The following is a 21797-nucleotide window of genomic DNA, read 5'->3' as shown; positions in this document are numbered from 1 at the left end:
TTAGAAGCTGCTTTCTATAGGCTATTATAGTCCACAGGAACATCAACAAGTGTCAAAGCCAGCCTTCCTACACGCGTATGGGAATGTATAGAGAAAATCATTTACAGGTCTTCATCAATTTAGGAAAGTTTGTAAAAAAAAAAAAGGGTATGTTTGTAGAAAATTCAGTTCTACACGTCCTGTTGACGTTATGCAGACTAAACCCCATCATTTAACATTATTCTGAGATTTGATGCTGTGACGAATAACATTCCCAAATAGCGTCTGCTAAGTGAAATTGTAACATTGTAAATATATCAAATAAAAGTAATATTCCTGTAAATCAATTTGAATAGCAAAATCTTCAAATAAAATGAAGAAAAAAAGGTCTTGGAATTTTGAAATTGAAACTGAGTAGGAACACATTAAGGCTTTATGGATTCTTCATGTTGTTGCCATACTAGTTAAAGTGTATGTCCTATAAGGAACTTCTTATTTCCTACTTTCTACTACTGTCCTACTTTACTGTATGTGAACTGTCCTTAACTTCATGCATCCTTCCACGATGTTTTCACTTTCCTCAGTGTTTAATCTGGTTTTTGTTGACGCGATTCGTTGACGTCGTTCTATATTCGTGACATCGAAAGATGAGGTCGACGACTACATTTTTTATTGGGAGAGGAGGAGGCATGTAGAATAATCTGAGCGTAATTTCCAAATCAGACACTAGGAAATCAGCGACACTCAAAACACTCGTCATAGTTTCCCTATCATCTCTCACGGGGTCTATTTGCTTTATTAATTTGCTGCTGAAGCTTTGAATGCCACCGTGTCCCAGCCAAATCCCTATCCCTATCCATCTCCTCCACTGGCACAACCTCCACCCACTGAAACCTCTCCACCTGTCCTGTCCAGCACTTCACTTCAACTCCCACCTCAGACATCCGCCCGCCCCACCCCGACCTTTTCGGGGGGGGGGGGGGGGGGGGGAACGGCTCCAAAACCCACAGGAAACGTTTGAAGACATCTCGTTGACTTTAAACCCCACAGCAGATGAATTGCTATCTCCGTTTTCCAACGTGCTGATCCATCTCTCCCGCTCTGTCTGACTTCCCCAACGTGACGCCAACGTTTCCTTTCGCCGGGCACATACGGCGAAGGAAGCGCCGGCTGGATGACATATTGGTTTTCATGACAGAGGGCCCGTGGACTTTTGTGAAGGTTCTTTAACAGCACAGGGGCCCCTCTTGGGTTACAGCGTGTGGGAGGCGGGCGCATCCTCGCTGAGGGCGTTGAGAAGAAGCCTTTTCCGGCGGCTCTACGGGTGAAAAGCTAACCTACACATCTTTTGTATGTTTTTTTTACACTCTGCAGACTGCCCCCTAACTTTCTCTCACGTCATCACTCCCTCTTTAACCCGTGAAGCGCTCATTATCTTTGCTGTCTGCCGGCTCTGGCAGCCATTTATAGGTTCTTCCTCCTTTTGAGCAATGGGTTATTTGTTCAAGATAACCTGAATTACCTGTTGGTATAGCTTTTGTTCTTTCACATTGTGGAAATCAGCTGACCTCAGTCTAGTTCCTTAATCAGTGGTTCTCAATGTGGGGTCTGGGGACCACCACGGGTCCTTGAAGGGGTCCCAGGAGGTCCCCAGCAAATTGATGTTTTGTTCAACTTTGTCATTGTTTAATATACAATAAGTTAGCACAATTAGAGAATGTAGAAGAATAAGTGTTTTGATGATAGTTTCACTGTTATCTCTCTCCCTGCAATACAGATAGGAATTCTGGACAAAATCATATCTAACAATAAATTATTATATCAAATATATTATATTCTCAGATTTGGGTCTGAGACACAAAATCACGGGGGCCTATGCATGCGTACTAAATTAGGGTCCTCCCTGATATGAAAAGAGTGGAATCACTGTCCTAAAAGACTGCCTTCTCTCTCTCCATGAAGGCAAATAGATGTATTCACCTTCCACAGATCTTTTGTGTGTCCCGTTCATTCCTGCCCTGAAGGTCTGACAACAGAACTTCAGCGTGTACAAAAGCAAAAAAGCGGCCATGTCAACCTGAATAAACCCTCAGTGCGTCTGAATGCAACCCCACCATTAAGTCAATGAAAGGGGAGCCAGGCCTAAAGGCTCATTAAAAGCACTGGCTTGTTGCAACAAAAAAAACGAAGTAGGCCTGAGTGTGCATTTCTAGCGGTTAGCTGAATTAGCAAGTCAGGGAAATGTAACCTAGGATCCCGGGGGCACTGATGTTTAGCCTAATTTCTTAATGATAGACCCCACGGCTTTATTAGTTTCCAAAGTACTACGTAAAGTGTTTGTCGCATGGGAACGCGGACGTATAGGATGTAATATGGAGGTAAATATAGTCGGCCTATGTCCTTCATTACTCGGCGAGCTGATCCACAGATATACATGCGAGCACATGAGTCGCAGCCTCTAAATGGGAAACCTAAAAAATCTGCCAAAACACACATCACACGGCGCCAAAATACATGTTGTGCTTCGGGTACTCACCACACGATGAAATATTAATCCAACATGCACATAATTGGTCTTTTTGGAAGGAAAAAAGGTAGCCGGCACTACTTTCCAAACATGGCCGCCGACCTCTTTTCCTTCCGAAAGGACCGATTATGTGCATTTTGGATTAATATGTCATCATGTGGTGAGTACCCGAAGCACAACATGTATTTTGGTGGATTTTTAACAGTTGTACCATTACCCTCCATTCTATGGCGATACTAACTAACTTCACGACTGTAGCTCACTGTAAACTGCGCGGACACTGCCGGTAAGGCATGTGTGGTGAGGGTGTGGCAAATGAGCTAAACTCCCCAAAAAGTGTAGTATCCCTTTAAGTCTGTGATTTGAAATATAGAGGGAAGTATTAGTGTTATGTCAGTGGTTCTCAAACCGGTGGTACGGGTACTACTGGTGGTACGCGGGGCTCCCTAACCTCTCATACTTTCATATGGTGGGTAATATCTCAGGTGGTACTTGGTGTAAAAAGGTTGAGAACCACTGGTGTATATGTGAAGAAAACACATGTAACAGATATATGCTCTCCCTCCACTTTAGAACCACCAACTTGAATGGATTTGTGCCGGGAATCTTTTCTTTCTGCCCAGACTGGAGTGGAACTGTTGACATGTTTTTTTTTATGCGTGCCTCCCCCTCCCCCTCCCCTCCCTCCTCCCTCCTCCTGAGAGCAATTTTGGAGAATAATGGTTAAGTCAGGTTAATAGCGGCCTCGCTGGCACGAACACAATGTCGTCTTTGTGGCGATCTGCTGTAAGAGCCGCATGTGTAATTATTTAATCCCGGGGCTTAGTGGCATTGTTTTTTTTTGTGGTCCGAGGGTTGTCGGAAAATATTCCCCTCTCCCTCCGAAAGGATTTTGGCCCGCAGATGCAAAAACAGCTACTCAGTCATTTCTCCCATTCCGGGGATTGACAAGGCACTAAGCGAAACCGAATAGGGGAATGAAATAAGATGTTATTTGCATATTGCATGGTACGGACAGGTTGTTGGACTTGCGTTTGCGCTGAAACATTACATATCCGGTGTAATTCCTCCACGGACGTAAATGAATGGGACTTTTACAGCCAGCACATGGGGGCATTTAAATAGAGAATAGTGCGCGATGATGATCGCTCCTCACTCCTCCCAGCCCCCGAAGCATTTTGGCTCCACGCTCTGGCTTCTTCACCCGAGGCGTCGCGTCCCACGGAGGCTAAAAATCGGCCGAACTCTTCCCCCATACGAAGACTCCCAGGCCCCTCTGGCCGCCGACCAGCTCCTGCAAAAATAAATGACATATAGGAAATCCGACTGGATGTATGGGCTTGTCCTCCGCTCACACGCGTCCAAGAAATATCCACCTCCTGCTGTCCCACAGCCAAAGCAATATCACCACCGAAGAAATTCAAAGTGGCTTTCCAGCAGTATTAGAAAGCATCTTTTCATAAAGATTTCGCCCGCTCTCATCCCCGTCACGTTTTAACATCTCCTCATCCCATGATGACATCAGCCCATGCAAAAGCGTTGGCCAGAGCCATCACGGGGCGGCTTTAAGAGTATGACTTCATGTTTAACAGGGCGACAGAGCTGAGGAGGGCTCCTTGGGAATGGCCGGAGCGAGCGTGTATTATGGGTATGTGTGGAGAGGATGAGGGTGAAGAAGAATGAGGGTCTTTGTCTGTCTACTGTTCAGGACATTGAATCTTTTTCACGAGGCCTCTCTCTCTCTCTTCTCTTCCCAGGACAGGTTGGAAATGAGCAGAGGGGAGGAAGGGGCGTTTGATGAACTGTTAGTTTATCCAAATCGGATATTTTTGTGGAGCGCTCGGAACCCAATATCACCGTCGTTAGCGTTTATTAGATCCCCTGTGGATGATGCAGCGACAGCAGAGGACCATGGAGAGGACCCTCGTGAAAAAAAAAAAAAAAAAAAAAATCAGAGTCAAACTAACTTCGCTCGCCTCCCACAGAAGGCTGCGTATCCATATTTTTTTTATTTGGAAACTGAGGGTCTTTATATGCAACAAAAGGCATGACATTTTGAAGAATGATTTTTCCAGATCTCAATAAGGGGTGGAGGAGTTTTCCCTCGCTGTGACAGAAGTGCAAAAGTTCAGTCTAGTTTTATCCTTGGGACAGATAGGCTGCACACCCCTAACTAAATCCCCTCTATACTGCTTGCACAACTTAAGCATACAAAAAGTGTGAAAGGGAATTTACACAGCAGAACCCAATTGGCTGTTATTACAAAGTATTATTTTCCCCTCAAAAAAAAAAAAAAATCAGGAATGGTACGACTTGAGAACCACACGATTCTTCCGTCTTCTGTCACCATATCTTAAGATGTCTTGACGTCAAAGCGGATTTCATTTTTGCACAACTGCCAATAAGATCTCAAGTGCATCGTATTGTTATTATAAGGCCACACCCACCTCACCCCACCTGTGCAGATCATCACAGCTGTCCATTCTTGTATTAGTGTGCAATCATAATCTGTACTGGCTGCTGCCAAATCTGGAGTATGCATATACAGTACTGTATGAAAACGGACCCTTTTCACGGGGGCCATTTTGTGCCGAAAAGGCAGGGTAAACACAGGTGCAAGCAAAACACTAATGAGGGCTTCCAACTTCCATGATTGTAATTTGGAAACCCTCATTAGTGTGTTGCTTGCACCTGTGTTTACCCTGCCTTTTCGGCACAAAATGCCCCTCGTGAAAAGGGTCTATGGGACCCTATGGAGCCAGCTGTGCTGTTTACATTTTAAAAACTGCGACAGTTCAACACAACTTTAACACGACATGCATATATTATACATCAGACTCTTGGGCTACTTCTGCTCTCACTCAAAATGTCAAAAATATAAACAATGTCATGTACAGTTTTTGAGATATTAACGTTTGTTTGGTACAACTCATACTAGTTAACTGCCGCGGTTTCCGGGGTTTTGCGGTGTCGTGACGTCACGCCGATTCCTCGTATACTAATAATACTAAATACTAATACTGCTAATGATGCTTGTTTTTACAGGTTTAAAAAAAACATTTAGATCACATCTTCAGCCAATATTATGCTTCACAGCACATTGCCCGTGCATCAAAAATGCACTCATTCAAATAATTTTGACAATGGAAAAAAAATCTGTTCAGTGAAATAAATAAACATAAACAGATGGGGTCATCTGGCAGCTAGGTGGTGCTATACTTTTAATCAAGGCTTTTGGGGCTTTTCATTCAAACTGTGGAATCCAAATGAGAGCAGCCTTATTACAGCAGAGTGTCTTATCACTGCACTGAGGCTTCATAGTGCCTGATGTGTCGTAGACTAAAGCATGGAGTGTCCCCTACTGGTCCTCTAGCAGCAAACTCCTCCTCTCAGGTTGTCCATCACAGTTTAGCACCAAAGGCTTGCACATGGGTACTAGCTTTGTGATTGTAAAGACATTTGTTAGAATAAAGAAAGTGGTAAATCACAATGAAAAGCCATTGTGGCTCTTCACATGTATTCAATGCTGCTGAGAGGATTTCATGCATTCTTTAAAGAGTTCTTTAAAGTCCAATAAAGGCCCCATGTGCTACTGTACCAAGACCGCCTTTTAGCACTATAAAAGGTTCTGCTTCATGGTTCAAGCCCACAGAATGATTTTCTGGTACTATTTGGAACCATTTTAATCTTGGGTTCAAATCCAGCGCAAGACCTTTGTCACGTGACATTTGCCCCTCCCATCTTTCCTGAAACTGACTATAATTAGCTTCAATATTGATTTCTACAGTGCTTCTTTTTCTCTCACTCTTTTGGAAAGCGATATCGTTGTCAACGTGCACGTAAGGAGCACGACATGACCACGGGGGCATCACTTTTATCTTACATAAGGAGCACGACATGACCACGGGGGCATCACTTTTATCTTACCAGGCCAAAACCGGCTCTGATATGCTTCTGGCAAGGCTCCGTCGTACACGCGGTATCTCTTCCGCTCGTCTCCCCGACGCAGCGCGCTTCCAAAATATTTCCTCGGATCTCTCCGTGGCGCTCGCCGAACGGAAGCCTAACAGCCGACACATTTGCACCGGCCGCCGCCGTGTGTTTACAAGGGCAACCGGAGAAGCCGGGAATCTGAGAGAGCGCTGCACGATAGGGGGGGGGGGGGGGTCGTGGTGGGTTTTGGATCTGGGTATTTTCAGTGCTGAAATTCCGCGGGTTATTCCTGGATCCATATCCCGGGGACAGAGATAGTCTCTCAAGATGGCAGCAACCCACCTGCCCACCGCGGCCACACCAGTGTACTCTTCAGCACACAAAGGTCAAGTGAGCTGGAAATAACGGGGATATGACTTTTGCTTTTATTTGGCGTTATTATAGATGCAGCGCTAAAAAGCCCAATGATGCTGTCTTGGTATTGTCATCATTACCTAGAAGAACATAATATACACATACTCTTGTATTGTATATTCTGTGCTTTGCTTTTCCTACATCAGACTGTCTGGAATGGGAGCAGTAATGGGGGGAGCTGCCCATGATGTTGGCGTGCAACATTAGACCTCCATTTCCGGCCACTTCTAACCGATGCTCTTACATAAGCAGCAACAACAGGTGGTTGAGATACTTGGAGACCATTAAGCCCAACGGGGAGAGAAGGCTCGGCATACATGATATCAATGCAGTCAACTTCCCTTTTTATGTGTGTGTGTGTGTGTGTGTGTGTGTGTGTGTGTGTGGTTGGATGTGTGTGTAAATTGCGTTTCATGTGCTGCCTGCTGCTCGTTGCGTGTAAAGCTTTTGCTTCAGAGGCCCCTCATCAGGCGCCACCACACAGGCTATATTTGAAGCTCCCCCCCCCCAAAGTGCCTTTGGATCAAGGTGGTCTATAGATGTCCCCCCGGAGTGGATCCACACCACAGGATGTGATGGCAGGCCCAGAATGCAGCAGGAATCCTGCCTCCATGCTTTGCTTTGGCCATTCTTGCATGCAGGGAAGGTTGACGCTTTCGCTTTAGGGGACCGGCTCACAACTGCAAATAACTGCGTCGACGTTCCCAAATGCTTGGCTCCGCCCACCAGTAACTGAGCTTTCGTTGAGTGGGGGGCCCCTGCCTTTGTAAGCCTTCTCCAAAACGTTGGGATTTTGGCTGCTTATTATGTGCAACAGCCTGGCTCGCACTTTCACACATGGCTTGATGCAAAATGTCGTTTTTACAGTTAGAACACTGCTAGACAGATGGGCCATGCAGCTACTAACTGCTGGTTGTTTCTCAACCAGGGCCTCCTGGGTCGAGGGGAAAGAGAGGTCGCAATGGGGAACCAGGTAGGACTAATGGAACGACACTCATACCACATGTTGTCCCAGGGTAATGTCTGACACAGGTGAAGGAAAAGCGGCTGCTGGGCGTGTGTATGTTTTGTGAAGTCCGTGTCAAGACCAGGTGGACAGTTGCATACACAGGTTGAAATCCCTTTGAATTTTTTTGTAGCGCTGAGGGAAAGAATGAACAAAATGTCAGCAAAATTACACATTTTCAACAAAAAGTTGAGTCAGCGTCTGTTAGTGTCCAAGACAAAGTCTGAGACATTGAAAAAGTGTTGACCCGGCATTCAGGCATTGGACCGGTGATGATGGCATTTCGGAGTCGAATATTTCAGTCTGGGATTCCGCGATGAAGTGAAAGTGAAAAAACATCAGCGAGCGAGGGATGCCCTACAGTATGTTTATACTTTCTCTAAAAGAAACCGAAGCTCACCTTGGCCTGACATTTTGCTAAGTTGCACCCGGGGGTCTGTGCGACGGAAAAAGCCCTCGCCTAGTCAGCACAAGCTGAGAAAAATGCCTCCTCAAATGACTAGAAAAACCAGAGCAGAGAGAGAAAAAAAAAAGGAAAGGAGAGAATAATGGCCTGGTCCAGTGGGGGGACGTCGTTTGTCACCCCCTGACCGACCGCATGGTGGTTTACTCCTGGATGTTATTGCTGGTGTCAGACTGCTCCTCTGGGCTGTAGGAGTGACCAGACGCTCTGGTGTCAGACTGCTCCTCTGGGCTGTAGGAGTGACCAGACGCTGTGGTGTCAGACTGCTCCTCTGGGCTGTAGGAGTGACCAGACGCTGTGGTGTCAGACTGCTCCTCTGGGCTGTAGGAGTGACCAGACGCTGTGGTGTCAGACTGCTCCTCTGGGCTGTAGGAGTGACCAGACGCTCTGGTGTCAGACTGCTCCTCTGGGCTGTAGGAGTGACCAGACGCTCTGGTGTCAGACTGCTCCTCTGGGCTGTAGGAGTGACCAGACGCTCTGGTGTCAGACTGCTCCTCTGGGCTGTAGGAGTGACCAGGCGCTCTGGTGTCAGACTGCTCCTCTGGACTGTAGGAGGGACCAGACGCTCTGGTGTCAGACTGCTCCTCTGGGCTGTAGGAGTGACCAGACGCTCTGCACTCCCTCTTGTCACTCTCTTTTTTTTAAAGACTTTTGTCACTTCATCTGTTATCCTGTGGCAGCTTTTGGACGATATTAAAGTACAATTTATGACATAAACCTTTTGACTTGTGCCAGTTACCCTCGTTGTCCCCCCCCCCCGCACTTTAGCATCAGAATGATTACGTGCCTCGAGTTATTCACACTCTTTTTAATTCAAGTCATCTGTTTAAAAAAAATAAAGTTTCCCCCCTTAACTGTTTCATTTCTTTGCTCCGACTGGTTTTCATTTTGCCAGCGGGATGAAGTGAACGAATGGACCCGACAGTGAGTGGGCTCTCAGGGCGGGGGGGATAGGTCGGTCTGAGAAGAAGCAGATCGACGAAATCAACCTGTTTGGAAGATAATGCCGGGGATTCTATTTGACATTTGCGGGGAAGAGATTTGTCATTCGCCATTTTCCTCACCTCGGTGTGATTGACGTAACGGCATCTTTAGTGACCCCTGTCTCGATTCAGCGGTAATTGATTTTGTCGGATGACTGCCGCGGGCTGTCTGATTACACTTTGCGGAAAGGTCAAGGGAAGCGTATTAGTTTTTCTGGGAGAGGTCTATTTTATGAGGCTTGAGTCCGAGCCAGGCACTGGGTCTGGCCGTCTGCCCTCCCCCCCTCCCCCCCCCCGTCCCACCACATGTTTTTGATGAGAGTCGTAAAGGCGGGCATAATCTGTACAACGTAACAGGGTAGCCATTTGATCCGATTTCTCCGTCTGGAGCCCGTAATAAACCCCAACTCCTCAATAATTCATGGGATTTGGACAGTTGGGTCTGTTAGAAGAGTCTTTGATGATGTTCTTCTTATAGAGTTTCGACCAATGCCGTTATTTTTGGAATGAAGCTGCCCATAGCTAACCTGACGCTGCTGCCAGGTGGTTTGTTTTCACATAACCATCTGGGAACGAGGCGCTCAGGAAACCGTTTGAAAGGGCAGGCACTTAAAAAAAAAAAAAAAAAAAAACTGGCAGGTGATTGGACGAACCATCTGTCTATCACGTCTATTCACGTCTATGACGGGGCTCGCTCTCGCTGGCGTCAGCCTAATCCTATAGTTCTTGAATCGGACTGATCTGCCTTGAATTTGAAAAACAGTCTGGCTATTTTGGCCAAGTGTCTCGCATTCATCTCGACTGGGCGTGGAGGAAATTCCTGAAGGAGCGACCCCGGGCTAACAGACTGGCGGCTGGGGTCTCCCTCCCTCTTCATCTCCTTCCATCCATCCATCCATCCATCCATCCGGATCGACTGGAAGGCAGACTATGTCCAATTTCTGCCAGGGTCGTGAGATGTTTGAAAGTCTCAAGGCTCACCGCGGCGGGCCCACGCGACGCGACTGCACCAGGGAGGCTTTTTACATGCACCATGTCCCGCTGCATTAAGGCGACGCCCCTGAAATTGATACTTGCTTTGATGACCTAACTGTGTGTGTGTGTTTTGCTGATTATGGAAATAGGCCGAACACATCAGTGAGTCACGCTCGTCGCTCGAGCTGGTGAATTGAACGTTTGAGGTGAACGAGATCATCAATTTATGAAACTGGAGAAAATGTAATCATTTATGTTTTTGTTTATAAAATCATGAACTGAATGTTTTCTCCCTCTCTCTCTCTCCCCTCTCTCCCCCCTCTCTCTCCCTCTCTCTCTCTTGCAGGACCTCCAGTAAGTAGTCAAGATGCCTTGTGTGTCCTCTATGTGGTAAAGTAGTTTTTTTTTGCATTTTGCATTTTGATGTGAAGATCCAGCATCCAGGCAGTTTGATGTGTGTTGTCTGCGCACGTATTCATGAGTGGTTAGCAGCATATTTATATTGAATAGGTTACTTTTTTTTGTATGCGTGGATTATGGATTTCTGCATACTTGTTCTCAAATTGTCCACATTATGCTCTGACTGTTACAAACCATTTTAGTCTTTCAATCACTCACAATTGGAATTAGCATTTTAAGTGCCTGAAACAAGTTGCACAACACTCGCTGGAAGCTATAGCATACATCGTCAAGCAGTTTGATTGCCGTACATTTCGCAAAATGCTTCCAAAACTCTGATTGGACATCATAGTGTGATTAAGGTGTATACATGTCTACAATCAATGCACTTCAATAATGCAACTAAGATCGGAATATGCCTTAATTCGACTATTGCTTCCTCCGATTATGACCTTATTATTATAGGAATTTGCAGTTCACGTAGTCGGTGATTCTCATCTACAGTTGTTGCTCATCTCATTTGACCAGATTACCGTAGTACTACTGCAGCGTTAATGCCACTGCCGTAGCAGCAGTGTGGGGGGCTTTTGTAAAGATTTTTTTATAATTTTTTTTATAAAACGTTTTTTTCTCTCCCATTGATACTTGGCCAAATCCCCTGCTGTCCCGGTCATTGTGCCACCCTCTCTGCCGATCTGAGGAGAGTCGTAGACTAGCACATGCTTCCTCCAATACATGTGCAGTCGCCAGGCACTTGTTCTCTTGTGACTGCGAGGAGTTTCACCGGCAGAATGTACTGTAGCGCGTGGGAGGATCAGGCTACCCCCCCCCCCCCCAGTTCCTCTCCCCCCCAAGCAGGCGCCCCAACCGACCAGAGGAGGCACTAGTACAACGAGCCGGACGCATACAGTACCCTTAATCCGGCAATTCCCACCCACACAGTGCACAGCCAACTGCATACCGGCAGGGAGCAGGGAGATTTTGAACCCTTTCTCCTGCTGTGCTCCCGATTGGTCATTTCTCCCGTTAATCTCAATAATTTAAATCAAATGGCTGTGTAGACTCAGACTGTAGCGGGCTCAGTTTTAAAGCCAGAGTGAAGCATCTGCTGTCACATGAAACTAGATGACCTAAGGCATCCATTGGTACCAACCATGTCATGCTATCTTGTCGGGAAGGCGGCTAAATAACTTATTTTGCCTATAAATTGAGGCAAAATTTTGTCCAGGGATTTTTTTTTCTCCAAAGGTTCCCTTGACCTCTCACCTCAAGACATCTGAATGAAAATAGGTTCTATGGATACCCACCTTTACAGATAGAGTAGCACGAGCTGAGCATTTTTCAAGGCAGCATACATCAACAGAACAATGGATCACATCACATCAAGTAAGGCAGGGGCTCGAACCTGCGACCCTGCACTACCCGGACGCCCAACAAAGAAAAAAATGATAACAAAAGCCCCCACTTTTACCCCTGCATGGTAACCCAGGAGCAGCCAAACGAAACGAGCAACAACTGTATGTACCATCAACAGTCTGCAGGTTACTGTTCTAAAAGGCCAGTAGGAAGTTGACATTTGTGTAGCCGTGTGAATTTTAGAAGCATCTCTGCCAAACTGTCCCTCCCTGGAAAATATGATGGAGAGTTCATACGGAGTCGGAGGAGGTTTGTAAGGTAAACGACGTCAGGCAACGAGGCGGATTTTCCACTCTCATACACTTCCATCTCCACTGGAGTCGAGCACTGTGCTAAACTCCAAGACACGCTCAAATTCCACCTCTCCCCTGCATCTGGCCTGGCTCTTGCCAAACGCCTATATCACCTAATCCATGATGCATCTTCGGGCGAAGCGGTGAGCATGGGGGGTCTTGGCCTACGTTCACACTGCAGCTGAAAGGGTCTCAACTCTGATTGTTCTCCCACATGTGAGACACGTTTGATGTTTTCTTATCAGTGCGAGCAGCAAAATGCTGCATGGAGTCCATTTCTGATCTGGACCACGTGGATTTGTAGGCGTCTCCATGACAAGGACATTTGAGACAGTTGTCATAATTCTGGCACCACCAAACCATGGCTGACTCATCGTTAACATGGGGACAATCAATGAGGAACAACAAGAGAAAGAAAGCCAACTTGGGGAGATGCTTCAATTCAGTCAAACCTGAATAATGCTATAACACACATAACAGAATACTTCAAACAATACAGGAGAAGCGTAGGTATAAAACAGATGTGATGTCTCTCGGCATCACTGTCAGCTCATGTTGGTATCAGAAAGGGGTTACATCCTAGAATAGATATTCACAGTCGTAAAAAAGAGAGAGAAAGAGAAGAAGTCAGATATGAATTTGTATTTGGAGAGGGCAAGATGTATGGAGCACCTTGGGCAGGCAGGGTGCACAAATTGGGTCCAGATGTTACAGCCGGGTCGTGGTGCTGAGGAGGGGTGAAGGTTGTGGCCTCGCTCGGGGCCGTCGCCGTGACAGATGGGTGAGAGACACACAGACAGGATACACTCGGGTTGGGTTTGTTCTCCGGGCTCCACAGAAGAAGGCTGTTTTGTGGTATTTCACGAGAAGTGACGGAGATGAATTACAGCGAAGTTGACAGCGTGATACGACCGCAGGCCGTAACAGAATCACAGCAGCGCTGTTCCACACGCTTCTTATACAGCCACTCCTCAGCGCGCGCTCACTGCTGTCGAGGCCAACCTTTGCAACACGTTTGGCCTTCAAAGACAGTCTCTAGTCTAGCTTATACTTAGGGATGCACCGATCCACATTTTTTCACTTCTGATCCGATTCCGATACCTGAATTTGGATATCTGCCGATACCGATATTATTCCGATACCGATAATTTTCTTGAATATACAGTATAGGCAAAGATTTGGCCAATTAAAGATTTTTTTTTTAAATATACCTTGCAAAAACCAGACAAAATTAAGAAAATATCCAAAGCAAAGAAGGATACTATTATACATGGGCAAATTACGGCCAGCGCCGTATCCGATTCGTGAATTATGTCAGTATCGGCACCCGATACCGATATTGGATCGGATCGGTCCCATCCCTATACTGCCATGCTCCATCATAGGAGATTTCTGAGAAATTGGTGTTAAGATCATGTTGAGGTCCATTTTCCCGGGAGCAGGAGAGTAGCATAAGTAAGTAGTATTTTAACTTGATGAATTCAACTTTTATTTTCTCTGATATGCAGAATTAAGAGTCCACAGGGGGCAATCTGAAACCTCACTATCAAACACAACAGACGATGACTGCACACAGGTCACATGACAGGGGGCTCAGCCCTCTTGGCCTGTGCATGTGACACACTCTAAACCAGACCTGAGCATGATGCGGCCCGGTTCTGATGATGGTTCTGCCTGGCCCGGGAGGTCTAAGACAAACCACACCATTTAACTTATGAAGCGAGAACAATCTAACAAGATGATCTAAATTGGCTTTTATTTTGAAACACTCGTGTGTCGTGAGTGTGCTTCTTCCTGAATAAGTGCACAGTATGTTTTCTATTCACCTTATGTAGCCCTGCCCACTTGACCCATTGTGTCATGACTTCCTGTGCAAAACGCCTGCTGTTTTACCTGCTCAAACTAGTCTGACTCACCTGGTCAAACCTAGTTTGACTCACATATGAGTCAGACTATAGGTTTATGAGTCACAGGAAGTGTAAACACATTGTGTTCGATTGTGTTCACACTTCCTGTTAGTCTCTCAAGCCAGACTATCTTCTACATAAGGTGAATAATTCAATCAAGTGATACAATTATTGGTTACGGCATGACTGGGGGGGGGGGGGGGAGATTGGCCCCTGGCAACAATCTGGCTTTCTCATGTGGCCCCCCAGGAAAAATAATTGCCCACTCCGGCTTTAAACGAATCAACGCCGTCTCTGAGTAATGAAACTGAGCAGGACCGGCAGCAGGGGACCTTCACAAACCAACACATGTAGTAACCACATTTGACCACTGAGACAGTTATTGCGACTCGAGTGCAATATATTCAGCTCCAAAAAGTGAGGTGGGGTGGGCATATTCACTGAAGATTAATTGCTAATGGTTGCTCATGTTCAGGTTCAGTCCATATGTTGCCTACTAGTTGTTGGCCTCCAAAGTCAGCCGCTGGGTAAAATAACACCAATCAGAGTAGAGCTACAGTAGATCATACCATTCTCCAGACTCACTCTATATTAAGAGGGGGGGGGGCAGGAGGTTGTAGATCTCGTGCATGGTGGCTGAATACACCCCCCCCCCCCCCCTCTTTCTCATTCATTCAACGGCACTTGGCCAAATGGGAGCCACATGTTGCAGGGTTACTGTGTAATTCCAATAAAGGGTTTCTTCCGGCGGTAGGTAACCCCTGCCCCCTGCAGACGGCCCCTGGAGACCCTGTAGCTGACGGGCAGGCACCCACGGGGCATTATGTTCACACTCAGCACCTGGCCATGCACCTTCCCGCCCTGCCCTCTGACTGCCAAGGTGCTTTAGGAGAAATACCACTCATCTGGCTAGCCAAACAGTAGCCGCTGCTGAACTCATCTGGCTAGCCAAACAGTAGCCCTACTACTAGCCGCTGAACTCACTTATGTCATGTTATACCCACAAGCCTGAAGGTCTGAGTGCCAAGTCAATCACAGTGTGAAATAGACCCTTTTCACGTGGGCCATTTTGTGTCGAAAAGGCAGAATAAACACAGGTGCAAGCAAAACACTAATGAGGGTTTCCAAATTCCAATCATGGAAGTTGGAAACCCTCATTAGTGTTTTACTTGCACCTGTGTTTACCCTGCCTTTTCGACACAAAATGGCCCCCGTGAGAAGGGTCTATTAAGACCTGACAACGAATCGGGATCAAAAGGCCGCGGTGAAATTTGTCTGTGGTGATAAATCGGTGATACCTTTTGCCGGGTAAAATGTATCCTTGGCGGCAACATTTTGTGAGCTTTGCCATCCGGCATGTTAACCAAAACAAGTGACTTTGGGATGCCGGATGAGCAGTTAAATTTTTTTTTTTTTAGCTCACTTTTGGTTATAGCTTTACGTCTACACTCCACTATAGAGATGCTTGACTCATTGCACAGCTATTACTGCAGCGTACAAAGACAATATTAATTTAGTCTTTGTTGGATTATCTGCAATGTGGATCAAAGAGACGTGAGAGATGAGTAGTGCGATAATGCCTCCTCCCTCCAGGACAATTGATGGAAGAATAACGACTTCCCCTCTGTTGCTGTGGGCCAGCGGTCACCCACGCACACAGTGGGAAGGACCCACGCACACAGTGGGAAGGACCCACGCACACAGTGGGAAGGAGGCCTATAGCAGCGCTCTCAGGGACTCTTTGGGGAGGAATAGCGATGACATGCCAGCAGTCAAGAGCAGGAACTCCCCTCCAAACGGTGATCATTGCTCCTCATTGAACCGTCAATGCCTCGGTCGCTTTTTGTAAAAATGTCAAGAAGTTCCTGTTTTGACTTTACGAGCAATTAGCGCGACAAAAGAGTCTTTGATTTGTGTTCCGCTAGCCTGGCGAAAAGAAAATACACTCGACCGTTGACAATGTGGTCCTCTTTTTCGCTCCTTGAACATGGCCGTTCGTTGAAAGCCAGTGTGTTCCACCTCCGTTACGCGCCTTTGTTTTGGGTGGAAGTCGCTGTGCTGAGATGTTTGCTGCGTCCGCCATATGAAGGTACATTCAGTCAGTTGAGAGAATTCAGTCAAACTTTCTTATAACCAAACAAAATGCAATCTGTAGCATGCCAATTCCCACCTTTGCATGTGTCTGAAATGGTCATTAATGACAAAACGGTATGTTCTTTAATGTCGAGAAAAGTCTTGTCTTCATTTGAAATGTATCTCACTGTAATGATTCTCTCCAAGTCACATTTGAGCCGAACTGAAAGAGGCATGTTTAGCTGTTGGCGGAAGGAACCGATTGAACTGTTGTCTGTCATGTCTTTTTTCTTAGTTCTGGAATGCTGTTTTCTTTAGCACCTGTCCATTTTCACTGCACCCCAAAGGCCAAAATAAAATGTAAACACTGAAAATAATTGTAAACTAGGGCTGTTAGGCAGGGAAAGACCTTGCAGCAATGCTTCTCAAATCTCTTCTGAGCGTTTTATTCTGGCCTGGTTCAGTGTTGGTGTCTTTGGTGATGTGGAGACTCTCTGTAATGTTGTAAGTTTACTCTTTCTTTTTTTGTACCAATCTTTTCTCACCAGGGTCCTCCTGGACGATCAGGCTTTCCGGTAACTGTCTTTTCACTTGTGTCTTGTCTGTTTCTCTGTCTTTTTATTTTTTGCATGATGGATTGTGTAGATCTCTCTCTGCTCGCTCTCTCTACTGAGAAGAAACACCAGGGATATCATTCAATTAAATAGCCTACGACCCAACCCAGCTAGGGTTGTACTTTACTGTTATCCGGGTTGTTTAGCTAACATTGAATAGCTGTGTAAGTGTAGCACCAAAATGAAAGTTGACAATGACAATGTCAGTAGACGACAACGCCCATAATCTGCTACCTACATCATTGGGGGAAATCGGGATTCACTGTTTCCAACAGTTTAATATGAAATTTTTTACAATGCCAGAACATCACATTGTGAAAATTCTGCGTTTGTTTGGGTTTGACGTTGAACCCGGCCACCTCCCGCGGCGGCGCCGTCCGCCGAATGCTCGCTGGGATGTTACGGAATTCCAATGAAATCCGATCCCACTCGGAATTCAGAGCAGTTCAACTTGTTCTGTTCTTTGAGAGCTTCTCGGAGATATCGATGCAACAGAGGGTCTGAGTGCAGACAGAGCTTTCACACAGCATCCATAATAACACATTTGCTGCCTATTGGACGCTCTAATGCACACTGGATTGTGTTTAAAAAAAAATCCTGCCCCTATCTTTGCTGAATATATTGCTAATATACATTAATATATTGCTAATATATATAATAATATATTGCTAATATCTTTGGACATATCACTCTGCTGCTGTATTGGCCTTCAACTCAGCCCTCGTCTAACACTCCTGCCTTTGCTTTCTTATCATCCAGCGATCTCTAACACGTCTAACATGTCAAAGTCACATGGCCTCCATCATGGCCTCCATCATGGCCTCCATCACGGCGACAGGTGGCCCACCTAATATCTGACCGTTGAACTGGGTTGCCAGTTATGAACCGGCGAACCCCCCGTTTGGTTGTGTCAAGCTCACTTGTTGAAACAGGCTCATAACACGGTCCGAAGCGAAGACTTTTTTCTCTCTCTCTCTCCGCTGCTGATTGGCTGACAGTTTGTGTCAAAGTAAGGAAGCGATTCCTTCCAGAGTTTTGTGATTGATTACACCCGTCAACTCGCGGGAAATTAAATCACGGGGCGAGCGCTCCTCGACCGAACGAGGGCGGAAGGATGTGGTTCTTGGAACGCGGACGCGTCTGAATTTAAAATCAGCGTGTGTGTGTGTGTGTGCAGTGTGTTTCCATAGAATGCGGTTCTTTTAGAATGTGATATTATAGGTCTATCTGAACAAAGGAGCAAAACCCCAGTTCTAATGATGGATGGATTGTAAACACATTGTTCCCTCCTCATCTTACACACACACACACACACACACACACACACACGCGCGCACACACACACACACACACACACACACACAAACACACACACACACACACACACACACGAACACGCGTGTGCGCACACACACACACGGTATCTTCACCGTATAATTATCCCTATGCAGGTGGAGCAAGCTCACCACACTGGGCAGTATTGGTGTAATTCACACTAAGCCCCTGGCTATTGACTTACAGCCTACAAAATAGTAACCATCCCCTGCTGTTACCATAAAAGCCATTTATGTATCTACTGTAAAAAATTATTAAAGCTACCATAAGCCCTCCAGATATCTTCATTTCGCTACAGTACCGCCCCATAAACATATACAGCAGTGAATGTGGTCTGATTGTGCGTCTGTTGCAGCAGCAGTACTTTTACAACTCCAGGCTGGTGTGACTGCGGTTAGTGTGTGTGTGTGTGTGTGTGTGTGTGTGTGTGTGTGTGTGTGTGCGCGTGCGTGTGTGTGTGTGTATATGCGTGTACGTGCGTGCGTGCGTGTGTGTGTGTTGGGCCTGAGCCTAGGGTCCAGCTGAGTCTCATTACGCCTGTAAATACGCCTGAGACGCCTTAATGTTGCACTGTTAAGGACCTGCATAAATCCTTTTGACTGGAGCGTAGGTGTGTGGGTTGGTGTTTGTCAGCTGAAGGCCCAGTGTGTGTGTGCGTGCGCGTGCGGGTGCATGTGGGTGCATGTGTGCGTGTGTGTGTGTGTGTGCGTGTGTGATCCAACAGGCGGTCAGCTGTCTGCTCAGACCCTGGTGAATTTGAGACTACCGAAGCCCCAATAACTCTGAAAAGCCAGACCGGAGAGTGACAGGCGCTACCGAGGGAAACGGGGACAGTGAGAAACTCTTATCTTTTTAGCGACTTGGACACCAGAGGCGTTTTCACCGCCCGTTGGGGAATAGCGTAGGAGTGGCTGGCCTTTCTTGGAATGCGGCCGCAGCACAAAAGATGACTTGGCTGAGTGCTGCGTGAGGTTTCGCAGAACACTCCATTCATCTCACGGGCTGGAAAAAGCCACTTTAGAGAAGGTTGTATTTTGCGGTTGCAGCAAATAATCACTTCAGTTCCTTTAGGCACTTCATGAAGTCCAACAGCTCTGGATGAAAATCTTTCGGCGTTGCCAGATTGTTCCAAGGCCTTGGTTGAAATCAGGACCTTGGACAGGGCTTTAACCAGCCTCATACTGGAAACGAAAATGCCCCACTTACGTGGAGATAGCAGCAGATACCACAGGAAGAAAAAGCTCTGGGTCAGAACAGATTGCGTCCAGTCCCATGGCACAGACTGTACTGTAGATACAGTAGAACCAGACAGTCCCATGGCACAGACTGTACTGGAGATACAGTAGAACCAGACAGTCCCATGGCACAGACTGTACTGTAGATACAGTCCCATGGCACAGACTGTACTGTAGATACAGTCCCATGGCACAGACTGTACTGTAGATACAGTCCCATGGCACAGACTGTACTGTAGATACAGTCCCATGGCACAGACTGTACTGTAGATACAGTAGAACCAGAGAGGAAGGATGGCGATTAAAATGGGAAAGGCAGACACCATATAAGGGGATTCCCACTTAACATAAATGTTAAGATTCACATTTTCTTTCTGTCATAACATCTCCTGTATCTGGACAATAACTACAACATCTTTGTCTTCTTCACTGTCTTAAGCCACCAAACTGCTCCTCCCCTCCACTCATAATCATGTATAGTCCCTTCTGATTCTGTCATTTGATTGAGGGAGTTGTGTGAACATTTTTCAGGATCAAGATTCAGACTAAGGGTGAGGAAACAAGCAGAGAATGAATAAAATACAGTTTCACCTATCACAATAATACCATTTCTCCTTACAATAAAGAACAGACATGATTTGGAGAAAATCATTTTCTCGAGTGGTATAAATGTGAGTTTTAGGCCGCACAATTTGGGATCTTGAACTGATTTTCTAGATTGCTCCAAGACCGAGCTAATTCCTGGTACGGATGAATCTGTAGGGCCCTATTTTCAGTTTACGGGAGGTACAGAGTCGCAAGGCATACATTTCTGGCATCCTAAATATGCATCTAAGGCAGATGATGGCCCTTTAAGTTGAGTTCATGTTTCTGGAGACACTGAGATCCTTGTCACCAAGCTTTCCGTTCGTAATGGTTTTGTGTTGGAAGACGCTTCACACGATAACCACATGTGCTGTTACAGCGAACTCTCTAGTCAAATAAATAATGAGTCGTGAGAGTTGAGCAAAGGAAAGAAACGCAGCAGCAAGTTGTAACAGTTGTTCCACCTCCATGTTTGGTTTGGTTGTTTGCTGTGCTTCGCTGTGCGTGCGTGATCTGATGGTTGGGTTTAGAACTCAAGAACTTAGTTCTGTTCAGATCCAACTCAATCAATCAAGTGTTTATTTTGTTTGTTTCCTAAATCCAAATAGTCGTCAAGTCCGTGTTATCTAAATCCGTTGCCAAGTGTGTGTGTGTGTGTTCGCTAAATCCAACTACCGTAGTCATCAAATGTGTGATCCCTAAATCCAACTAGTCATCAAGTGTGTTCCCTAAATCCAACTAGTCATCAAATGTGTGATCCCTAAATCCAACTAGTCATCAAGTGTGTTCCCTAAATCCAACTACTCATCAAATGTGTGATCCCTAAATCCAACTAGTCATCAAGTGTGTTCCCTAAATCCAACTAGTCATCAAGTGTGTTCCCTAAATCCAACTAGTCATCAAGTGTGTTCCCTAAATCCAACTAGTCATCAAGTGTGTTCCCTAAATCCAACTAGTCATCAAGTGTGTTTCCTAAATCCAACTAGTCATCAAGTGTGTTCCCTAAATCCAACTAGTCATCAAGTGTGTTCCCTAAATCCAACTAGTCATCAAGTGTGTTCCCTAAATCCAACGGCTCATCAAGTGTGTTCCCTAAATCCAACTAGTCATCAAGTGTGTTCCCTAAATCCAACTAGCCATCAAGTGTGTTCCCTAAATCCAACTAGTCATCAAGTGTGTTCCCTAAATCCAACTAGTCATCAAATGTGTTCCCTAAATCCAACTAGTCATCACGTGTGTTCCCTAAATCCAACTAGTCATCAAGTGTGTTCCCTAAATCCAACTAGTCATCAAGTGTGTTCCCTAAATCCAACTAGTCATCACGTGTGTTCCCTAAATCCAACTAGTCATCAAGTGTGTTCCCTAAATCCAACTAGTCATCAAGTGTGTTCCCTAAATCCAACTAGTCATCAAGTGTGTTCCCTAAATCCAACTAGTCATCAAGTGTGTTCCCTAAATCCAACTAGTCATCAAGTGTGTTCCCTAAATCCAACTACTCATCAAGTGTGTTCCCTAAATCCAACTAGTCATCAAATGTGTGATCCCTAAATCCAACTAGTCATCAAGTGTGTTCCCTAAATCCAACTAGTCATCAAGTGTGTTCCCTAAATCCAACTAGTCATCAAGTGTGTTCCCTAAATCCAACTAGTCATCAAGTGTG

General features: G+C 45.9%; 1 protein-coding gene across 1 annotated transcript in view; it reads left to right on the top strand.

The window, feature by feature from the left end:
• The window catches only part of col13a1 (collagen, type XIII, alpha 1), a gene marked incomplete at its 3' end in the record, with an annotated part of 136862 nt that overhangs the window by 51421 nt on the left and 63644 nt on the right, over nucleotides 1-21797 (top strand). The window contains exons 3-4 of the mRNA XM_083650822.1: nucleotides 10627-10634; nucleotides 16917-16943. Of these exons, the coding sequence (XP_083506948.1) occupies nucleotides 10627-10634; nucleotides 16917-16943 (35 nt within the window). The remainder of the gene's footprint in view (nucleotides 1-10626; nucleotides 10635-16916; nucleotides 16944-21797) is intronic.

The sequence above is a fragment of the Poromitra crassiceps genome (assembly GCF_964638095.1).
Source record: "Poromitra crassiceps genome assembly, chromosome: 14".
Taxonomy (NCBI): domain Eukaryota; kingdom Metazoa; phylum Chordata; class Actinopteri; order Beryciformes; family Melamphaidae; genus Poromitra; species Poromitra crassiceps.
Note: the sequence above shows the minus strand (reverse complement) of the source record. Positions and strands in the feature narration are given on the sequence as shown.